The sequence below is a fragment of the Schistocerca americana genome, chromosome 5 (assembly GCF_021461395.2).
Source record: "Schistocerca americana isolate TAMUIC-IGC-003095 chromosome 5, iqSchAmer2.1, whole genome shotgun sequence".
Classification (NCBI taxonomy): domain Eukaryota; kingdom Metazoa; phylum Arthropoda; class Insecta; order Orthoptera; family Acrididae; genus Schistocerca; species Schistocerca americana.
In genome coordinates, this window is record NC_060123.1 from 601,807,097 (window position 1) to 601,826,967 (window position 19,871).

At 44.5% G+C, this 19,871-nt stretch overlaps 1 protein-coding gene across 1 annotated transcript in view; it reads right to left on the reverse strand.

Annotated features, from left to right (window-relative positions):
- LOC124616576 (sodium/hydrogen exchanger 9B2-like) overlaps positions 1 to 19,442 on the reverse strand; it is a 275,126-nt gene extending 255,684 nt beyond the window's left edge. Inside the window, exons 1-3 of the mRNA XM_047144896.1 lie at positions 19,420 to 19,442; positions 19,015 to 19,226; positions 8,684 to 8,858 (exon numbers count right to left, since the gene is read on the reverse strand). Coding sequence (XP_047000852.1) covers positions 8,684 to 8,858; positions 19,015 to 19,226; positions 19,420 to 19,442 — 410 coding nt within the window. The remainder of the gene's footprint in view (positions 1 to 8,683; positions 8,859 to 19,014; positions 19,227 to 19,419) is intronic.
- Between the last annotated feature and the right edge of the window lie 429 nt (positions 19,443 to 19,871).

The following is a 19,871-nucleotide window of genomic DNA, read 5'->3' on the forward strand; positions in this document are numbered from 1 at the left end:
GAGTTTGTGGCACAAGTTGACTAGAAGAAGGGGTCGGTTGGTAGGACATATTCTGAGGCATCAAGGGATCACCAATTTAGTATTGGAGGGCAGCGTGGAGGGTAAAAATCGTAGAGGGAGACCAAGAGATGAATACACTAAACAGATTCAGAAGGATGTAGGTTGCAGTAGGTACTGGGAGATGAAGAAGCTTGCACAGGATAGAGTGGCATGGAGAGCTGCATCAAACCAGTCTCTAGATTGAAGACCGCAGCAGCAACAACAACAACATTCAATAGATTTCCTCAGTACATTTACTTATTAATATTACAAAGTATATATTTCCATTATTTACATTGTTGTATTTGGCATTTCTGAAATTCTTCTGGAGAATAAAATGGGTTAGCTAGCAAGAAGCAGTGCAGTTTTTCCTTAAATGATTTGATTGGCATGCCTGTGACACATTTACACAATTTGTTATATCTTTGGATTGCCATGTGGGTATGACCATTGTTTGTTTCTGCTACTCTTTTTTTTGTAAGAGTATTGTAAGAGTATTGTATTATAACCAAGTCTTTGATTTTTTACACTTATATGTGATAGCTCAGTGAGTATGTAATTAACTATTTCTAGCTTATTGGAATTCATTACAATTAAAGTCTTTTACTTGGTGAACAAAGGCTTGCAATGAGTTCTGCCTTCTGCTCTTGGAATTTCTCTGATTGCTTTCTTCTGAATTACAAGAATGTCATTTATATTTTTGCTATTTCCCCAGAGTATTCATCTGTATTTTAAAACAGATTGAAAAAAGTCAAAATACACTGACCTTATACATTCAAAGGTGACACATGACATCAGTCTCTTCAACCAGTATATCACTCTTGACAACCTAAATGTTACTTGTTCTACATGATGTTACATGTTAGTTTGTTGTCAAGTGTAATGAGTAAATATTTTATACTTTGTTTTTCTATTCTTGCAGCCTTTGATAGGCTGAATCGCATATTATGCGTCTTATTTATGTTTAATAGTATACTAGACTCATTCTCATAAATTAAGGATAATGCTGATAAATAGTGAAACAACGCTCTGGTCGGCGGTTTGCGGGTTTAAATCACCTCGGGGTATGACCATGCGGTGCACTTGACCTGCGGTCGTCACACGGTGGTTCTGGCAGCAGTCCACACACGCAGTGGCGTGTGGGTGCATATCAGAGTACGGAGCAGCGAGTAAGTGTGGAGACGTTTTCAGACGTGCTAATGGTGACTGTGTGTTGAAAATAGCTCAAAGAACACATATTGATGACGTTATGAAGGGTAGAACACTAGAGCAACTGGAGACTGGTCAAACACAGCAGGTCGTAGCACGGGCCCTCCGTGTGCCACAAAGTGTGATCTCAAGATTATGACACCACAACACCACAAGAAGACCGATATCTCACCATCAGTGCCTGCAGATGGCCACGGAGTACGGCAGGTAGCCTTGCTCGGGACCTTACTGCAGCCACTGGAACAGTTGTCTCCAAACACACAGTCTACAGACAACTGAACAGACATGGTTTATTCGCCTGGAGACCTGTAAGGTACATTCCACTGACCCCTGGTGACAGGAGAGCCTGTAAAGCTTGGTGTCAAGAACACAGTACATGGCCATTGGAACAGTGGTCCTAGGTTGTGCACAGACGAGTCAAGATATAGTCTGAACAGTGATTCTCACAGGGGTTTCATCTGGCGTGAACCAGGAACCAGATATCAACCCCTTAATGTCTTTGAAAGGGACCTGTATGGAGATCGTGGTTTGATGGTGTGGGGTGGGATTGTGATTGGTGGACGTATACCCCTGCATGTCTTTGACAGAGGAACTGTAACAGGCCACGTGTATCGGGACGTCATTTTGCACCAGTATATCCGCCTTTTTAGGGGTGCCCTGATGGATGATAACGCACGGCCCCACCGAGCTGCCATCGTGGAGGAGTATCTTGAAACAGAAGATATCAGGTGAATGGAGTGGCCTGCCTGTTCTCCAGAGCTAAACCCCATCGAGCACGTTTGGGATGCTCTCGGTCGACGTATCGCTGCACGTCTTCAAACCCCTAGTACACTTCAGGAGTTCCGACAGGCACTGGTGGAAGAATGCGAGGCTATGCCTCAGCAGCTGCTCAACCACCTGATTGGGAGTATGCCAACCCGTTGTGCGGCCTGTGTCGGGGTACATGTGCACAGAACAGTGGCGTTTTGTAGCACATGTGTTTCGGGACGGTTTTCTCAACTTATCACCAATACCGTGGACTTACAGATCTGTGTCATGTGTGTTCCCCACGTGCCCATGCTATTAGAGCCAGATTTGTGTCGTGCCGCTTGTGTGGAACCACATTCTGCAATTATCCTTAATTTATGAGCGTGAGTGTATTTGCATTGAACCTGGATGCTGCACTTTCTTCCACCAAATTCACTCTTTTGTCAAGGTCTTCAAATACATAGTTTGCAGATAGAAAAGTAGTATCATCTGCAAACATATGAGTCTTTACATCTGTATTATCAGGTAAGTCATTTATTTGTTTGAGGAATAGAAGAGGTCCTAAGTGTGATCCCTGTGGTACTCCATGTTGAACCTCAAGTGTGTTCAATAACTGACCTCCTGAACTCACCACCTGCTTTCCTTTATTGAGGTATGATTTCATTAGTTCTAGAATTTTGCCACAAATTCTATAGTATTCTAGTCCGGAAATCAAAACATGGAGATCAACACAGTTGAAGGCTTCACTCTTACTTGTGTATGAGCATCATCTTCGAATGCTGATAAAACGTCTCTTGCTAAGAGTTCCCTATGGCTTGTGTAGATGATCTTTCTTTCTTGTAACAAAACTGTGGCGTAGTTAACTCCTACTAAGAAACAGCTGCCCAATCTCTTTAAAACATCTCAGGAGAGAGTGAACTTCCATTAAACTTAGCTCCAAACACCTTTGGTTTTCAACATTTTTAATTTTTTCTTAACGACGTCATTTCTGTATGATGCTTTTCCACGAACGGAAACAAATACCATCAAAGGATAAAAATGTTCTTTTCATGCAGATAAAAATTAAAAATGTTAGTGACAGTCATAGCTGAAACAGAAAACTGTAACTAAACAATTCATTAGTGGCCATCTCTCGTAGTTTCATCTTGGTTTCTTTGTTTTAAGTAACTGCGACAAAATCATTCCAGTCTGCAACTTCAAGGTAGGAAGTTTGCCATACATTTCGCTATATGCACAAAAATGACTCAAACTACTAGCTTTTGCACCGATAAAAAAAATTGCAACGCCAAGGAGATGGCGACATAAATGTAAGGTTTCTTGATGCAATAATTTACCAACAGCCGTACGTATTGTAGAAATTTATTTTATGAACTTCTTATGTGCTACCAGTTTCGGCATTACATTGATTCCATCTACAGGCACACAGGCTGTGTCGGTTGCCCACCAAGAGCTGTTGCATAACAGTTTGATTCACGGATCGAGTTATATGGCTCCTTCCGTGTATAGCGTTTTTACGACTATGACGTGTGGGGCCTGAAGATGGCATCAATGTAATGCCGAAACTGGTAGCACATAAGAAGTTCAAAAAATAAATTTCTACAATACATACGGCTGTTGGTGAATTATTGCATCAGGAAATACATGTCAGCCGTTGTCCCACGGTCCATAACGGATCAACGAAGATTAAATGAAATGTGGTAGGCATGTTCTTACCTCTGAAAAATTATGTCTATTCAGATTTCGCGCTGGTCGCGTAAGAGTGGCGCTAGTAACGCGACTACGAGGATGCAAATCACTTTTGCTTTAAATACACGCTGTTACCGGTAGTGAGCGTTAGTTACCTTTGCGGCTGGAGGTGCTTAGTTGACGTCAGTCAAGAATGCCTTTCAGGCGACAAAGGCGCGATTATCAAGACCTCCCTGTGTTTGAAGCAGGTCGTGTAATAGGGTTATGAGAAGCTGTGGTACTGCAGAAAGACTTGGCAAGAATGTAGCCACTGTAAATGATTGCTGAAGTAGTGGTCACAAGAATGTAAGGTCGGAATAAGACCTGGCTCTGGACGACCACATGGCTCTACCATCGTGTTTTGCCTAGGGCTGTGGCGCATCGTACTGCATCTGAGCAGCAGTTTGAGCAGCAGTCGGCATCACAGTGACGCAAACAACTGTAGCAGATCATATACAGGGTGGTCCATTGATAGTGTCTGGGCCAAATATCTCACGAAATAAGCATCAAACGAAAAAACTACAAAGGACGAAACTCGTCTAGCTTGAAGGGGGAAACCAGATGGCGCTATGGTTGGCCCACTAAATAGCGCTGACATAGGTCAAATGGATATCAACCGCGGTTTTTTTTTAAGTAGGAACCCCCATATTCATTACATATTCGTGTAGTACGTAAAGAAATATTAATGTTTTAGTTGGACCACTTTTTTCGATTTGTGATAGATGGCGCTGTAATAGTCACAAGCGTGTAAGTACATGGTATCACGCAACATTCCGCCAGTGCGGACGGTATTTGCTTCGTGATACATTACCCGTGTTAAAACGGACCATTTACCAATTGCGGAAAAGGTCGACATCGTGGTGATGTATGGCTATTGTGATCAAAATGTCCAACGGGCGTGTGCTAAGTATGCTGCTCGGTATCCTGGACGACATCATCTAAGTGTCCGGACCGTTCGCCGGATAGTTACGTTATTTAAGGAAACAGGAAGTGTTCAGCCACATGTGAAAAGTCAACCACGGCCTGCAACAAATGATGATGCCCAAGTAGATGTTTTAGCTGCTGTCGCGGCTAATCCGCACACCAGTCTCAGACAAACTGCCCGAGAATCGGGAATCTCAAAAACGTCGGTGTTGTGAATGCTACATCAACATCGATTGCACCCGTGCCATGTTTCTATGCACCGGGAACTGCATGGCAACGACTCTGAACGTCGTGTATAGTTCTGCCACTGGGCACAAGAGAAATTACGGGACGATGAGAGACTGTCTGCACGCAGTCTATTTAGCGTCATTCACCAACAGCGGTAACGTAAACCGGCATAATATGCACTACTGGGCAACGGAAAATCCACGATGGATGCGACAAGTGGAACATCAGCGACTTCGGCGGGTTAATGTATGGTGCGGCATTATGGGAGGAAGGATAATTGGCCCTCATTTTATCGATGGCAATCTAAATGGTGCAATGTATGCTGATTTCCTACGTAATGTTCTACCGATGTTAGTACAAGATGTTTCACTGCGTGACAGAATGCGGATGTACTTCCAACATGATGGATGTCCGGCACATAGCTCACGTGCGGTTGAAGCGGTGTTGAATAGCATACTTGATGACAGGTGGATTGGTCGTCGAAGCAGCATACCATGGCCCGCACGTTCACCAGATCTGACGTCCCCGAATTTCTGTCTCTGGGGGAAAAAATGATTCAAATGGCTCTGAGCACTATGGGACTCAACTTCTGAGGTCATCAGTCCCCTAGAACTTAGAACTACTTAAACCTAACTAACCTAAGGACATCACACACATGCATGCCTGAGGCAGGATTCGAACCTGCGACCGTAGAGGTCGCGCGGCTGCAGACTGAAGCACCTAGAACCGCTCGACCACTTCGGCCGGCTCTGTGGGGAAAGTTGAAGGATATTTGCTATCGTGATCCACCGACAACGCCTGACAACATGCGTCAGCGCATTGTCAATGCGTGTGCGAACATTACGGAATGCGAACTACTCGTTGTTGAGACGAATGTCGTTACACGTATTGCCAAATGCATTGAGGTTGACGGACGTCATTTTGAGCATTTATTGCATTAATGTGGTATTTACAGGTAATCACGCTGTAACAGCATGCGTTCTCAGAAATGATAAGTTCACAAAGGTACATGTATCACATTGGAACAACTGAAATAAAATGTTCAAACGTACCTACGATCTGTATTTTAATTTAAAAAACCTACCTGTTATCAACTGTTCGTCTAAAATTGTGAGCCATATGTTTGTGACTATTACAGCGCCATCTATCACAAAGCGAAAAAAGTGGTCCAACTAAAACATTCATATTTCTTTACGTACTACACGAATATGTAATAAAAAGTAGGAGTTCCTATTAAAATAACCGCAGCTGATATCCGTTTGACCTATGGCAGCGCCATCTAGCGGGCTAACCATAGCGCCATCTGGTTGCCCCCTTCAAGCTAGACAAGTTTCGTTCATTGTAGTTTTTTCGTTTGACGCTTATTTCGTGAGATATTTGGCCCGGTCACGATCAATGGACCACCCTGTACATGAAGGACTGCTCCAAGACAGACTCCCCGTAGTGTGCGTTCCACTGACAACAAACGACCGTCTTTTGCGGCTTCCATGGTGTAAAGCGAAAGCTCATTGGAGATCATGGTAGCGGTCTAATGTATTTTTTGATGAAAGCTTGATAGGAATACGGTGCTAGTGATGGTCTTGTGTTGATTAGGAGGACAGTGGAGTGCCTGCAACATACTTGTCTACGTGCTACTGGACCTACACCTGAAGTTGTGGTCTGGGGTGCGATTCCGTGTGACAGCAGGAGCGATCTCATGGTTATCCCACGCACCCTGACTGCATATCTGTACGTCAATCTGGGGATTCGACCTATGGATGGTGTGCGTGCAACCACAACAAATCATCCGAGAACACAGTACAGAGATGCAGCTCATTCACGTCGCAGCAAATGTCCAAAGTGACCTCCACGGGATGCAATGCACGCATTCACGCGTCGCATCATGGACTGCCGCACTCTTTCCCACATTCCAACCTCTCCCCATATAGTGTCACAGGCGTTGTGAACACGATGTTGAAGGGTCTGTACATAAGGAACTGGTTCGACATAAACAACGTTTTTTTAGATGCCTCCAGAGGTGAAAAAATTCCAGTGATTTAGCAGGCGATGCTAGAGGGCCTCCGAATAGTATCCAACGTCAAGGGAAGCTGTTGTAGAGGCTTCAGCGAACTGTAATACGGAAGTGAGGTGGTGCTCTGTCATGCAGAAACCGCATAATCTGTCGTATTACCAAAATCACATTCTCAAGCAGTTCAGACAGCGTATTCTGCAGGAATTTCAGGTACATTCCTGCATTGACATGTTTGGAATAATAACTGGCCCAAGATGTAGTCGCTAGGAACCCCTGCTCACACACTGATGCTGTACCAATGCTGATGAGACACCTCAGTCATTCCCCGATGGTTGTCCGTAGCCCACAGAAGACGACTATGCAGATTGACAATGCCAATTCTCGTAAAGACTGCTTTGTCAGTAAAGAGGAATAATAACAGAAATCCCACAATTGTGATGGTCTGGTGCAAAAACCAATGACAAAATCCTTCTCACAGATGGAAATCCGCAACTGATAATCCTTGCACTCATTGAGTAGATAGGGATAGTAGCGGTTGTCATGCAGGATACGTATAATAGTACTTTGGCTTGCACCATATTGGCGGGCCATTTCATCTGAATATCCTGGAGAACATGGTCCTCCAAAACTGGTGTATGCGCAGTCCGCCGCTTCCCTGCACGTTCGTCTGTCTGAAAGGACCCATGATCACGCAGATGCCCAAAAAGGGCTTGAAATGTTGCGTGATGCGGTTGGCGTCTGTCAGGGTCTTGTTTTGGTACAGTCGTGTCGCCTCTCGACAATTTCCATCTACTTGGCTGTACACAAACCTCATCTCGGCTTGTTTCCGACATGAATAGCAGACCATTCTGTTGCTAACAGTACGCTGCTTCATACAGCATGCAACACTCAAGAAACACACAGCAGGAACTTTCATTCGTCAGCTCATTTACCATGTCAACAACACATTTCAGAACATGTGTTCATCGGATTTTTCCCCCATTTTCCAGTCAGAAATCTGTCCCTTCTGTTGTCGGTTTTATCAATGTTCATCCCGTCTAGATAAGGTGTTAGGGATATAGTTACAAATATTGTGGTAATCGATACCTTAATAATTACGTACCCACATAAGGGTCTTGTTTTTTTCTCTGCGCGTAACAGTCTTCCCTCAAACACGTCACATAATTTACTACCTGACGTTTTCTGCACCAATATAACTGCTCTGCAAACGGACTACGTCTATCAGTATACATTATTTGTTTAGCGGCCACACTTCAATACCTGACCTACTGCCCAGGAAAAATAATCATTAATGGCTTGTTTGTGCGATTCATACTTGGAGGTACAATCAACCGAAAAGCATACTACTCTCAACAGCACTAGCTCTTTTGTCTGCAAATGAAGTAAACACTGACGCAATGTTGTTCGGTATGCTGTCCTCAATCATCAACAGAAATATCTGCACCCCTAACAAACTGTTATATATACTCTAAGGCACAATACATGTCATAGCTGGGAGTACGTCATGTAACAGAGATTTATAGCAATCATCCAGTTGTCTAGTGTCTCATAGAACATAACATGCCAAGAATCAAATTCAAATGCACATACAGTATGGTACACAATAGAGAATCAATAGTAGGTTTCAGAGTTGCTAACTATCAAGCGCCATCTCAAATGGTGGCTTCATTTTCCAAAACTATTGTTCACAATAGAGCTTCATCTTAGGTCAACTAACAAGTTATTAATCAATGTGTACTATCCTGCTTATTATAGTACACTGATAGCTGTGGGTTACCATTACTAGGAGAAGATGCTCACCTCAGCACGGCGCATACGTATGTGTAAGATCCACCCAGGTCGATCAGGTGAAGGTTCTGCAGAGTCATGCCCACGAGCATCATCCCCAGCAGACTGGGCAACCTCAGCAGGGCTGCCAACTGTCCGCCAAGGTGGGCGCCCAGGACCAGCACCGCCAGCCCGAACAGTTGTCCGCCTAAACAGAGACACGGCTCACTCAGTGGCGAGGCGAGCTACAAGACAGCAGGCAGGGTCAGTGGCACTCAGCTGGTGTCCGAGCAGGTATGTAACCACCAGACATCCACGCCTGTCCTCTGCAAACGACTGAACTGTGTGAAGATACACGTTATAACCCTTTACGTTTGGTTCACAACAGAATTTTTTTGTGGCCATGTCAACTAACGAGTTTCATTTATACTAACCATCGCCTTAAATCTTTGGACTGTGATCATTATACATGTCAGTTAGCTGATTTTTAAGGTCTTCTAATTTATTGTTAGTGATGTACAGAAAAGTAGCGACAACTCTGCAGATTCTGGTTTACATGAAAAATTATGCATCATTTTTGTTTGTTTTCAACATTATTTGTACGTTGTTTGATTTTTCATAGACATCAAAAGTCAACCTGTATGAGAGTTCTGACTGATTCCAGTTACTTTTTTCACCAATTATTCAAAAACACAATATCAGAACAAAGGAAGGATGAAAAAATAAGGCTTAACGTCCTATTGATGGCAAGTATGTGGAAGCGTCTATGCATATGGATTTCCACCTCTCTTGTCCTATGTGGCTCTATTAGACTTACAAATTATCATATACACTGAAGTGACAAAAGTGGCGGGATACCTCATAATATCGTGTTGGGTCTCCTTTTGCCCGGTGTAGTGCAGCAACTCGATGTAGCATGGACTCAGCAGCTCGTTGGGAATTCCCTGAAGAAATACTGAGCGATGCTGCCTCTATTTTTTTGGTCATCAGTCTACTGACTGGTTTGATGCGGCCCGCCACGAATTCCTTTCCTGTGCTAACCTCTTCATCTCAGAGTAGCACTTGCAACCTACGTCCTCAATTATTTGCTTGACGCATTCCAATCTCTGTCTTCCTCTACAGTTTTTGCCCTCTACAGCTCCCTCTAGTACCATGGAAGTCATTCCCTCATGTCTTAGCAGATGACCTATCATCCTGTCCCTTCTCCTTATCAGTGTTTTCCGCATATTCCTTTCCTCTCCGATTCTGCGTAGAACCTCCTCATTCCTTACCTTATCAGTCCACCTAATTTTCAACATTCGTCTATAGCACCACATCTCTGCCTCTATAGCTGTCCATAATTGCCGAAGTGTTGCCGGTGCAGGATTTTGTGCACGAACTGACCTGTCGATTATGCCCCACGAATGTTCCGTGGGTTCATGTCGGGCGTTATGAGTGGTCAGATCATTCGCTTGAATTGTCCAGAACATTCTTCAAACCAACCGCGAGTAACTGTGGCTCAGTGACATGGCGCAATGGCATGCATAAAAATTCCATTGTTGGCTGTGAACATGAAGTCAATAAATGGCAGCAAAGGTCTCCAAGCAGCCGAACATAACCATTTAGAGTCTATGATGGATTCCGGTGCATCAGAGGATCCAGCCCATTCCATGCAAACACAGCCTGCACCATTTTGGAGCCACCACCAGCTTACACAGTGCATTGTTGACAACTTGGGTCAGTGGCTTTGTGGAGACTGCGCCACGCTCGAACCGTCCCATTAGCTCTTACCAACTGTTATCGGGATTCATCTGACCAGGCCATGGTTTTCCAGTCGTCTAGAATCCAACTGACATGGTCACGAGCCCAGAAGAGGTATTGCCGACGATGTCGTGCTCTCAACAATCGGCACTCGCGTCCGTCATATGCTGCCAGAGCCCATTAACGCCAAATTTCGCCGCATTGTCCTAACTGATACGTTCGTCATACGCCCCACACCACTTTCTGCGGTTGTTTGGTGCAGTGCTGCTTGTCTGTTAGCACTGACAACTCTAGGCAAACAGCGCTGCACTTGGTCTTTAAGTGAATGCCGACGACCACTGCGTTATCCGTGGTGAGAGGTAATACCTCCTATCTGATATTCTCGGCACGTTCTTAATACTGTGGATCTCGGAACACTAAAAATTTTGGAAATGGTATGTCCAACGCGTCTAGCTCCAACGACCTTTCTGCGGGCAATGTCTGTTAATTCCCTCGTGCGGACATAATCACGACTGAAAACATTTAACATGACTCACCTGAGTACAATTGACAGCTCCACCAATGTACTGCCCTTTTATACAAAAAAAATGGTTCAAATGGCTCTGAGCACTATGGGACTCAACATCTTAGGTCATAAGTCCCCTAGAACTTAGAACTACTTAAACCTAACTAACCTAAGGACATCACACACACCCATGCCCGAGGCAGGATTCGAACCTGCGACCGTAGCAGTCCCGCGGTTCCGGACTGCAGCGCCAGAACCGCTAGACCACCGCGGCCGGCCCCTTTTATACCTTGTGTACGCTAGACTATCGCCATCTGTACATGTGCATATCGCTGTCCCATTAATTTTGTCACCTTAGTGTATGCAATGCATCATCTTTCGATTCAAAAAATTTTTTAAGTGAAATTCAACTTAATAGGGATTTGTGCCTGTTGTGACCAACTGGAAACAACAAAATGAAGAATGTTAAGCATCTCCGTGTACAGTACTTACAACTCCACAACACGTTGTCGCTTAGCATGTCGGGCTTTGCGAACTCAATTAGGCCGGAGTAAACGAAAGACCCATTCAGACACAAATGGAAAGCCGCCGGCCAAAATTACTAGCGCGACCTACGATTCAAAGAAGTTAGCATGTTCGAGTGTACAATGATATGTACGGGATGACAGAAACCATTGTGACCATCTGCTGAATAGCTGTCGTTACCCCAATGGAATACAGTACAGCAGTGACATGGATTCTACAAGTCAGGGTTTCCAGATGTTTACGGATATGGCATGCAGTTCCAGCAAAGTACGAGCCATTGATATGTGAGTATAGGGCTCGCCTCTGGATGGGTCTTAGGTGTGTTCCATCTGTTACAGCGAATTTTGTGGCGAAGGCATCAACATGGCTTCACTGTCATGTACATGGCCTTGTGACACGGACAGTTATCCTGTTGGAAGATGCCATTGCTGTTAGAGTCGGCATCAAGCATGAAGGGATGCAGGTGGTGCGTAATAATGTTTACATAGTGATGAAAAGCTCTTAGTTTTCCAGCTGGCTGGTAGTGTCAAAACATCACGACGTTTTGAAAAGTGTAATAATCATCATTTCGCCTGAAGACTGTGAGTATGACACCTTTCGAAACTTCGCGCTATTTTAACACCGCCACCCAGTTGGGAAACCGAGTGCTTTTAATCGATATCATTTACCGGGAAATTCTGCACCCAGACAATGTTCGCATGCTCCGTAGCTGTCATGGTGCCTTCGTTTACTAGTACGAGTCCCATGGCAGCTCAGCTGAATGTCCCTCACAGCATAATATTGCCTCCATCAGCATGATTTCATATATTTATTTATTTTCAAGTAGCTTTTCACCCAGATGGCGCTGCATACGGACACGATCACTGATCTGGTGTGCCAAGAAATCTGACTGATCTGTTGAGGCGACATATTTCCTCTGATTCAGGGTCCAATTTTGATAACTTCGTGTTCACTCCGATCGTATTAGATGATGTCGTCGGTTCAACTCGTGAACATGACTGCGCGCCCCATGCTCAACAATGTGCACTGAATGCTGTGCTCTGAAAGTGTTCTGCCTGCACTTGCATTGCACTCTGTCGTCAGATCTACCACAGATCGCAGACTACATTGTTTTACAGACTGGGCAAGACTGTGTTCTCCACGTTCTGTGAGGAGGCGCGAGCGTCCATCAACCTGTTACCTACTTGTTATTTCATCTTCCTTCAACCTTTTTCCACAGTTGCTCATAATAGTACGATTTGAACAGCTGATCGGTTCCATGGTTGTTGGTAAGCTCATTCCCAGGCACAGAGCTATAACAATCTATCATTTGTGGAAATCGGTGAATCTCCCCAACTGCAGCATTTATCTTCGCTGGAATGACTTCAAATGGTTCAAATGACTCTATTATTATTTATTTATTTAGCGTATGGCTAATACAGACATATCATGATATTACATATACATATGTACATATTGACACACAAGAAACTTAAGTATGTCTTTACAACTGAATATCCAGTCCTTCAATCCAGCGCACTGCATCTGGAGTTGCTAGCAGGAAGTCCTCTTTGGCGCCGTGATAGGCTCGAATCCTGCATTCACTGACAATGTGGTGAACAGTCTGGTATGGAGCCCCGCAGTCACAAGCTGGATCAGGCAGCTTGTTCCACTTAAAGAGAGCATCCCTGCATCGCCCATGGCTGGTACGGATTCTGTTGAGAGTAGACCACGTCTTGCGTGGTAAGTCGAATCCACTTGGAAGTTTAGCACCTGAGAAGATGTTATGCAGGTGCACATCTGTCATTGCTTCCCACCGACCTTTCCATTCTTCAAGAGGTTTGAAATTCTTAGCAACCATGTCAGCAGCATCGCACAGAGTTGGATGACGTGATTTCAGTCTCTTGCGATTTAAAAGTGGCAGGTCGCTATGCACGGGTAGGTTAGAATTCCTGGAGATCTTGTGGAATTCTCTCATAAGGGCAGTACATCTGCGTAGATCAGGAGGCATTATACCGGTTAACAGTGGAAGCCAATAAACTGGAGTAGATCTGATTGTGCCAGATATTATGCGCATTGTCGTATTCAGCTGGGTATCAACAAGCCTTGTATGATGACTATTCATCCAAACAGGTGCACAATACTCAGCACTTGAGTATACCAAGCCCAGAGCTGAAGTTCGCAGGGTGGTTGCTGAAGATCCCCAGGTAGTTCCGCATAGCTTATGGAGGATGTTGTTTCGAGTCCTCAGCTTTTGAGCTAAGTTAAGAAGGTGTTGTTTGAAGCATAGTGTTCGATCCAGGATGACACCAAGATATTTTGGGTTCCAGTTGTGATGAAGAATTCTGCCTCTGAAACTTACCTCCAGTTTTACGTTCGCCAACTGGTTATTTAGATGGAAGCAACACACTTCTGTTTTACTCACACTGGGTTGGAGTCTCCAGATTTTGAAGTAATTGTCTAATGCAGACAGGTCATTGGCTAAAATCTCTTCTGTTGTCTTCATTTCCTGGTGTTTGACGGCTAGAGCCAGGTCATCAGCATAGCAGTATTTTCTGGACGAAGTGTCAGGTAGATCAGATAGATATAGGTTGAACAGTAAGGGTGAGAGAACTGATCCTTGAGGCAATCCGTTGTTCAGCTTCCTCTCCTCACTTATATTGCTTCCAGTGATTACCTGGAACTTCCGATCACTTAGCATGCTGTTAATCAGTCGAGCCATTGTTCTGCAGGGTATGATGCGGAGAAATTTGTAGATAAGGCCTTCCCTCCACACAGTGTCGAAGGCGGCAGTTAGATCAACAAATGCCACTGATGTTTTCTGCTTCATTTGGTATCCTGACTCTATGAAGGATGTGAGAGACAATACTTGGTCGCAGCAGCTACGCCCTGGTCTGAAGCCTGCCTGATCAACTGGAACGTTCTCTAAGATAGCGCTACTTATTCTGTTATATATTAGCCTTTCAAAAAGCTTGTAGCAGCAGCTGAGTAGGGAAATGGGGCGATAGTTTTCTACCCTGTTGCTGGGTTTGCCAGGTTTCAGAACAGATATTATCTTCACCTTTTTAAACTCAGATGGAAGTTGACCAGTCAGCAGGATGTCAGTGAAGAATTCTGCCAGCCATTTCTTAGCTTTTCCTCCCATATGGATCAGGAATTCTGGGTGGATACCATCGAATCCAGGTGCCTTAAGAGGTTTGAGGTCCTTCAGTCCAGAGTCAATGTCTGAAAGTGTGAAGGGATGGGTATACTCAGATGAGGGAGATGCCTTCTTTTTAAGGTCACGAAGCTGTCGTCTGATATGTCTTGTATGTTTCTTGTCAGGAGGTACTCTTGAGGTGGTAATGATGTGGGAAGCAATTTGGTCTGGTGTTACTTCCGAATTTTTTCTGCATGCTGGTGCACTTCCTCCCAGTTTTCTCAGAAGACTCCATGCTTTCCTGCTCGAGTGGGTAAAGTCCATAGTTTTGACCGTTTCTGCCCATTTCTGCCTCCGAGACATGTCCAAGCTGGACAATAGTTCCGTAGCTATCTCTGGGTCACCACTTTGCTGGAAGTATTGGTACAGTGTTTCACTTTCCTCATTCCATCCTGGAACATATTCTTTTCGGTATCCTCTTGGCATACACTTTTTAGCTGTTGCTGTTACTGCACCAATGAAGCGTTGATAGTTATTATGTATGGAGGTATCCATCGAATGGTCTTATCCAGTTCCGTTGAAAACTTCATCGAGTCGGCTTTCTGGAAATTCCATCGAGCATGCGGAGTTGATCGTATGACAGGAACAGTGCAGCCAATTTGTATTATTACAGGTCTGTGTTGGCTGTGAGGAAAGGCATCTATCACTTTCCTTGTGGTGTTGATGGGAAAGCCAGTTTCGTTGCAGCTAACAAAGCATAAGTCAGGATTTGAATCCTTGTCCCAAGCAGCTGACCTGAAAGTGCCTTGATCTTTAGCATCAAACACTAGATGAAGATTATTCTCTTCGATCCATTCTGCAAGCATGCTCCCATTTTCATCATTTTGAGAGTACTTCCAAAGTTCATGGTGACTATTGAAGTCTCCTATGTAAATTGCAGGATGTTCTGCTGTGTGTAGGACAAAATCAGGCCATGTTGTTTTGGGTGGTTTGTAAACATTTGTAATAGTAATGCCGTGCAATTGTATGACAACTGTATGTATATCTGCCTCCACACTTACAGAAATCAGCGAAGCTTCGTTTATGTTGTTACGGACATACGTAGCAATTCCATACACCTCGTGGTAAGTTACACCAAGTGCAGAACATCCAGGAATTCGACCTCGGCTTCGGAATATTTCTTCGCTGGAAACACGAGTTTCTTGAATGGCGACGACATCGATATTATTGTCCACCAAAAATTTTGACAGATAGTCACACTTTGCCCTGCTAATGCTTTCGATATTCAGTTGAAGGAGTCTGATAGTTGGTCCAATGTTTCTTGTTAATGAGCTCTGAAAAGAACTGTTTCTGCTATTTAGTTGATATGTCATTGCCAGGAGATCCTATGGATAGTCTGGCTGCCTGTAATCACTGTTTCTCAATTAGCACCACCCAGGAGGCACGTGTAGGGTATTTTAAGGTTAAACCTACGGACGTGAGCAACGCTACCTCCCAAATGACTCTAAGCACTATGGGACGTAACATCTGAGGTCATCAGTACCCTAGAACTTAGAACTACTTAAACCTAACTAACCTAAGGACATCACACACGTCCATGCCCGAGGCAGGATTCGAAACTGTGACCGTAGCAGCAGCGCAGTTCCGGACTGAAGCGCCTAGAACCGCTCAGCCACCGCGGCCGGCCCTGGAATGACCGTCTGTGGTTCTCTGCCTCACGTATACGCTTACCCTACTGCAGCACATGCCTGCAACGTCACTAGCTGGCAGTCAGTCTCACAACATGTTATGGGCATAGTGTTTAGAGGCATCAGTGTATTTGCCACACCGTTTAGTGAGCAGGAAACTCCCAAGCATTAATATACCATGCGTGATCAAAAAGTAACAGGAAATTTTGTTTTCCTTAACGAATCTTTATTTATTCATAAACGTTAACTTCGTCGCCTTCAAAGTTAATCCTCTCAGATGTAACACTCTTGTGCCGGCGATTTTTGCAATCTTGGAAGCACTTCTGGAACTCTCTTTTCGTTATGGTGTTCAGCTCCTTCAGCGATTCTGTTTTTATTTCGTCAATGGTGGGAATACGACGTCCTTTCATAATTCTCTTCAGCCTCGAGAATAGAAGGAAGTAGCCGGGAGCCGTATCTGCCGAATATGGTGACTGAGGCAACATGACGGTTTTGTTTTTTGTGAAAAAATCACGGACAAGGACTGAGGTGTGAGCGGGAGCATTATCGGGATGCAGTTTCCTCAATTCTGGTCGTTCTCTTCGGACTGCTTCACGCAAACGGCGTATAACTTCCAGGTAGCATACCGTATTGATCGTACGATCATAAGGCAGAAACTCATGATGCTCTATCCCACTGCAGTCAGAGATAACAGTGATAAGAATCTTCACATGTGATCGTACTTTTCGAATTTTTTTCTGTCTTGGCTCTTCGGGTAGTTTCCTTTGGGACGATTGGGCCTTCCTTTAGACTTCATACCCGTATACCCGTGTTCCATCACCCATTATAACCTTCTTTACTAGTTCTGGATCATTGTCGACTTTACTCAGCAATACCTTAGCGACGTCTAGGCAACGTCGGTTTTGTTCGGAATTCAACAATTTCGGAACAAGGTTTGTCGCTACACATTTCATGCCCAAAACATCCGAGAAAGATTGCTTGGTGATTCAGCGGTTTTCCAGAACATTTTCTTTACTTCTTCCACACTGTCGTCAGTAATTGATGTGCTAGTGCGTTCTGGACGGTCGTCGTCTTCAACATCTTCTCGACACTCTTTCAAACGTTCATACCGCTCGTAAACTCTTGTGTTAGTCGTAGTAGATTCTTGAAAAGCCACATTCGACATTTTGAATGCGGTACTTTATTCCAGTTTTAAGACAAAATTTAACGGAGATTCTTTGATCCATCTTTTTCGAACGTAAACATTCGTCGATCACTCGAAAACAAGTATAACCTTTTCGACTGTCAACAATAAACTAAATAAAACGGCTGAAGATACAAACATATATCAGGAACTTGCGTACCAATAAGGTAAAATAATTGAAAATAAGATGCGTAAGGCTCGCAAAATTAAAATATACACATTACTTTTTATCACACGTCGTACGCATGCTGTAATGACAAGTGATACAATGAAAGGAATGAAAAGTACACTACTGCCCATCAAAATTGCTACACCAAGAATAAATGCAGATGATAAACGGGTATTCATTGGAGAAAGATATTATACTAGAACTGACTTGTGATTACATATTCACGCAATTTGGGTGCATAGATCCTGAGAAACCAGTACCCAGAACAACCACCTCTGGCCGTAATAACGGCCTTGATATGCCTGGGCATTGAGTCAAACAGAGCTCGGATGGCGTGACAGGTACAGTTGCCCATGCAGCTTCAACGCGATACCACAGTTCATCAAGAGTAGTGATTGGCGTATAGTGACGAGCCAGTTGCTCCGCCACCATTGACCAGACGTTTTCAATTGGTGAGAGATCTGGAAATTGTGCTGGCCAGGGCAGCAGTCGAACATTTTCTGTATCCAGAAAGGCCCGTACAGGACCTGCAACATTCGGTCGTGCATTATCCTGCTGAAATGTAGGGTTTCACAGGGATCGAATGAAGGGTAGAGCCACGGGTCGTAACACACCTGAAATGTAACGTCCACTGTTCAAAGTGGTGACCGAGACGTGTAACCAATGGCGCCCCATACCATCACGCTGGGTGATACGCCAGTATGGCGATGACGAATACACGCTTCCAATGTGCGTTCACCGCTATGTCGCCAACCACGGATGCGACCATCATGGTGCTGTAAACAGAACCTGGATTCATCCGAAAAAATTACGTTTTGCCATTCGGGCACCCAGGTTCGTCGTTGAATACACCATCGCAGGCGCTCCTGTCTGTGATACAGCGTCAAGGGTAACCGCAGGCATGGTCTCCGAGCTAATGGTCCATGCTGCTGCAAACGTCGTCGAACTGCTCGTGCAGATGGTTGTTGTCTTGCAAACGTCCCCATGAATAAAGAAGTGGTTGCACGATCCATTATAGCCATGCGGATAAGATGCCTGTCATCTCGACTACAATCTGACCTTTATCAAAGTCGGGAACGTGATGGTACGCATTTCTCCTCCTTACGCGAGGCATCACAACAACGTTTCACCAGGCAACGCCGGTCAACTGCTGTTTGTGTATGAGAAATCGATTGGAAACTTTCCTCATGTCAGCACGTTGTAGGTGTCGCCACCGGCGCCAACCTTGTGTGAATGCTCTGAAAAGCTAATCATTTGCATATCACAGCATCTTCTTCCTGTCAGTTAAATTTCGCGTCTGTAGCACGTCATCTTCGTGGTGAAGCAATTTTAATGGCCAGTAGTGTAGTTTATACTCCCTTCACCATGTAAAACATCACCTCTAGATATCAACAAATAACTTGAGGCAATGGGCATTGTGGGTGGTTGCTAGTCACCTGGAGCCGCCTGTGGTCCGGCGATGCTGTAGGCGATGGCCCATGCGAGCACCGTCAGCACGAAGAGCGCCAAGAAGCGGGCCACCTGGCGGTACGAGGGACGCCGGACCCAGGCTTGTTGGCAGCACTGCGGAGGGGTCCGCACTGGCGTGTTGTGGCAGGACTGCGACTGGGCAAGTAGAGTGGCTGCATGTAGGGGGAACCACCGCCACCTGTGGAAGCGTCCAGACAGCCGCCATGCTCACTGCCAGTCAACTCATCGCTATGTGCGATTCTAGATTACTCAGTCACAGTGTCATTAACACAAGTTTGGAGCCACTTCAGTGGAGTGAATTAGCTAAAAATGCAATCTCGAATTATACAATAACAGCTAAACAAAATTATTGATGTAGATCCGCCACCTACTGGGAAATCTCCTGCATTCCCATGTGTAACTGCCTATCCTCACCTAACAATAAAATTTAAGTTTCTCAGTGCACTTTAGTCAAATAATAAAATATATATTTTTGTTCTTTGCTAAAAATAATTTCAGAAATGATGGTACAATAAATTATAACTTATCATTTATATGAATGTGTGGTGTCCGTTCTTAACATGGAATCCAAAGCTGTGATACGTATTGTGTTAATTGAAGGGAGAGAGGGGAGAAAGTAAAGGAAAGTGAAGCAACTAATGATACCAGCTGGATCGAGACTTAATGCAGCAACAGTGGCGATGGGTGAAAATGTGTGTCTGACCAGAATTTGAAACCAGGATAGCCTTCTTACTCGGCAGCTGGATTGACCACTGAGCCATCTGGACAAAGTGTTTCTCGCAAGTGCATGGATGTCTCGGCACACTCCCTCAAATCAAAAATT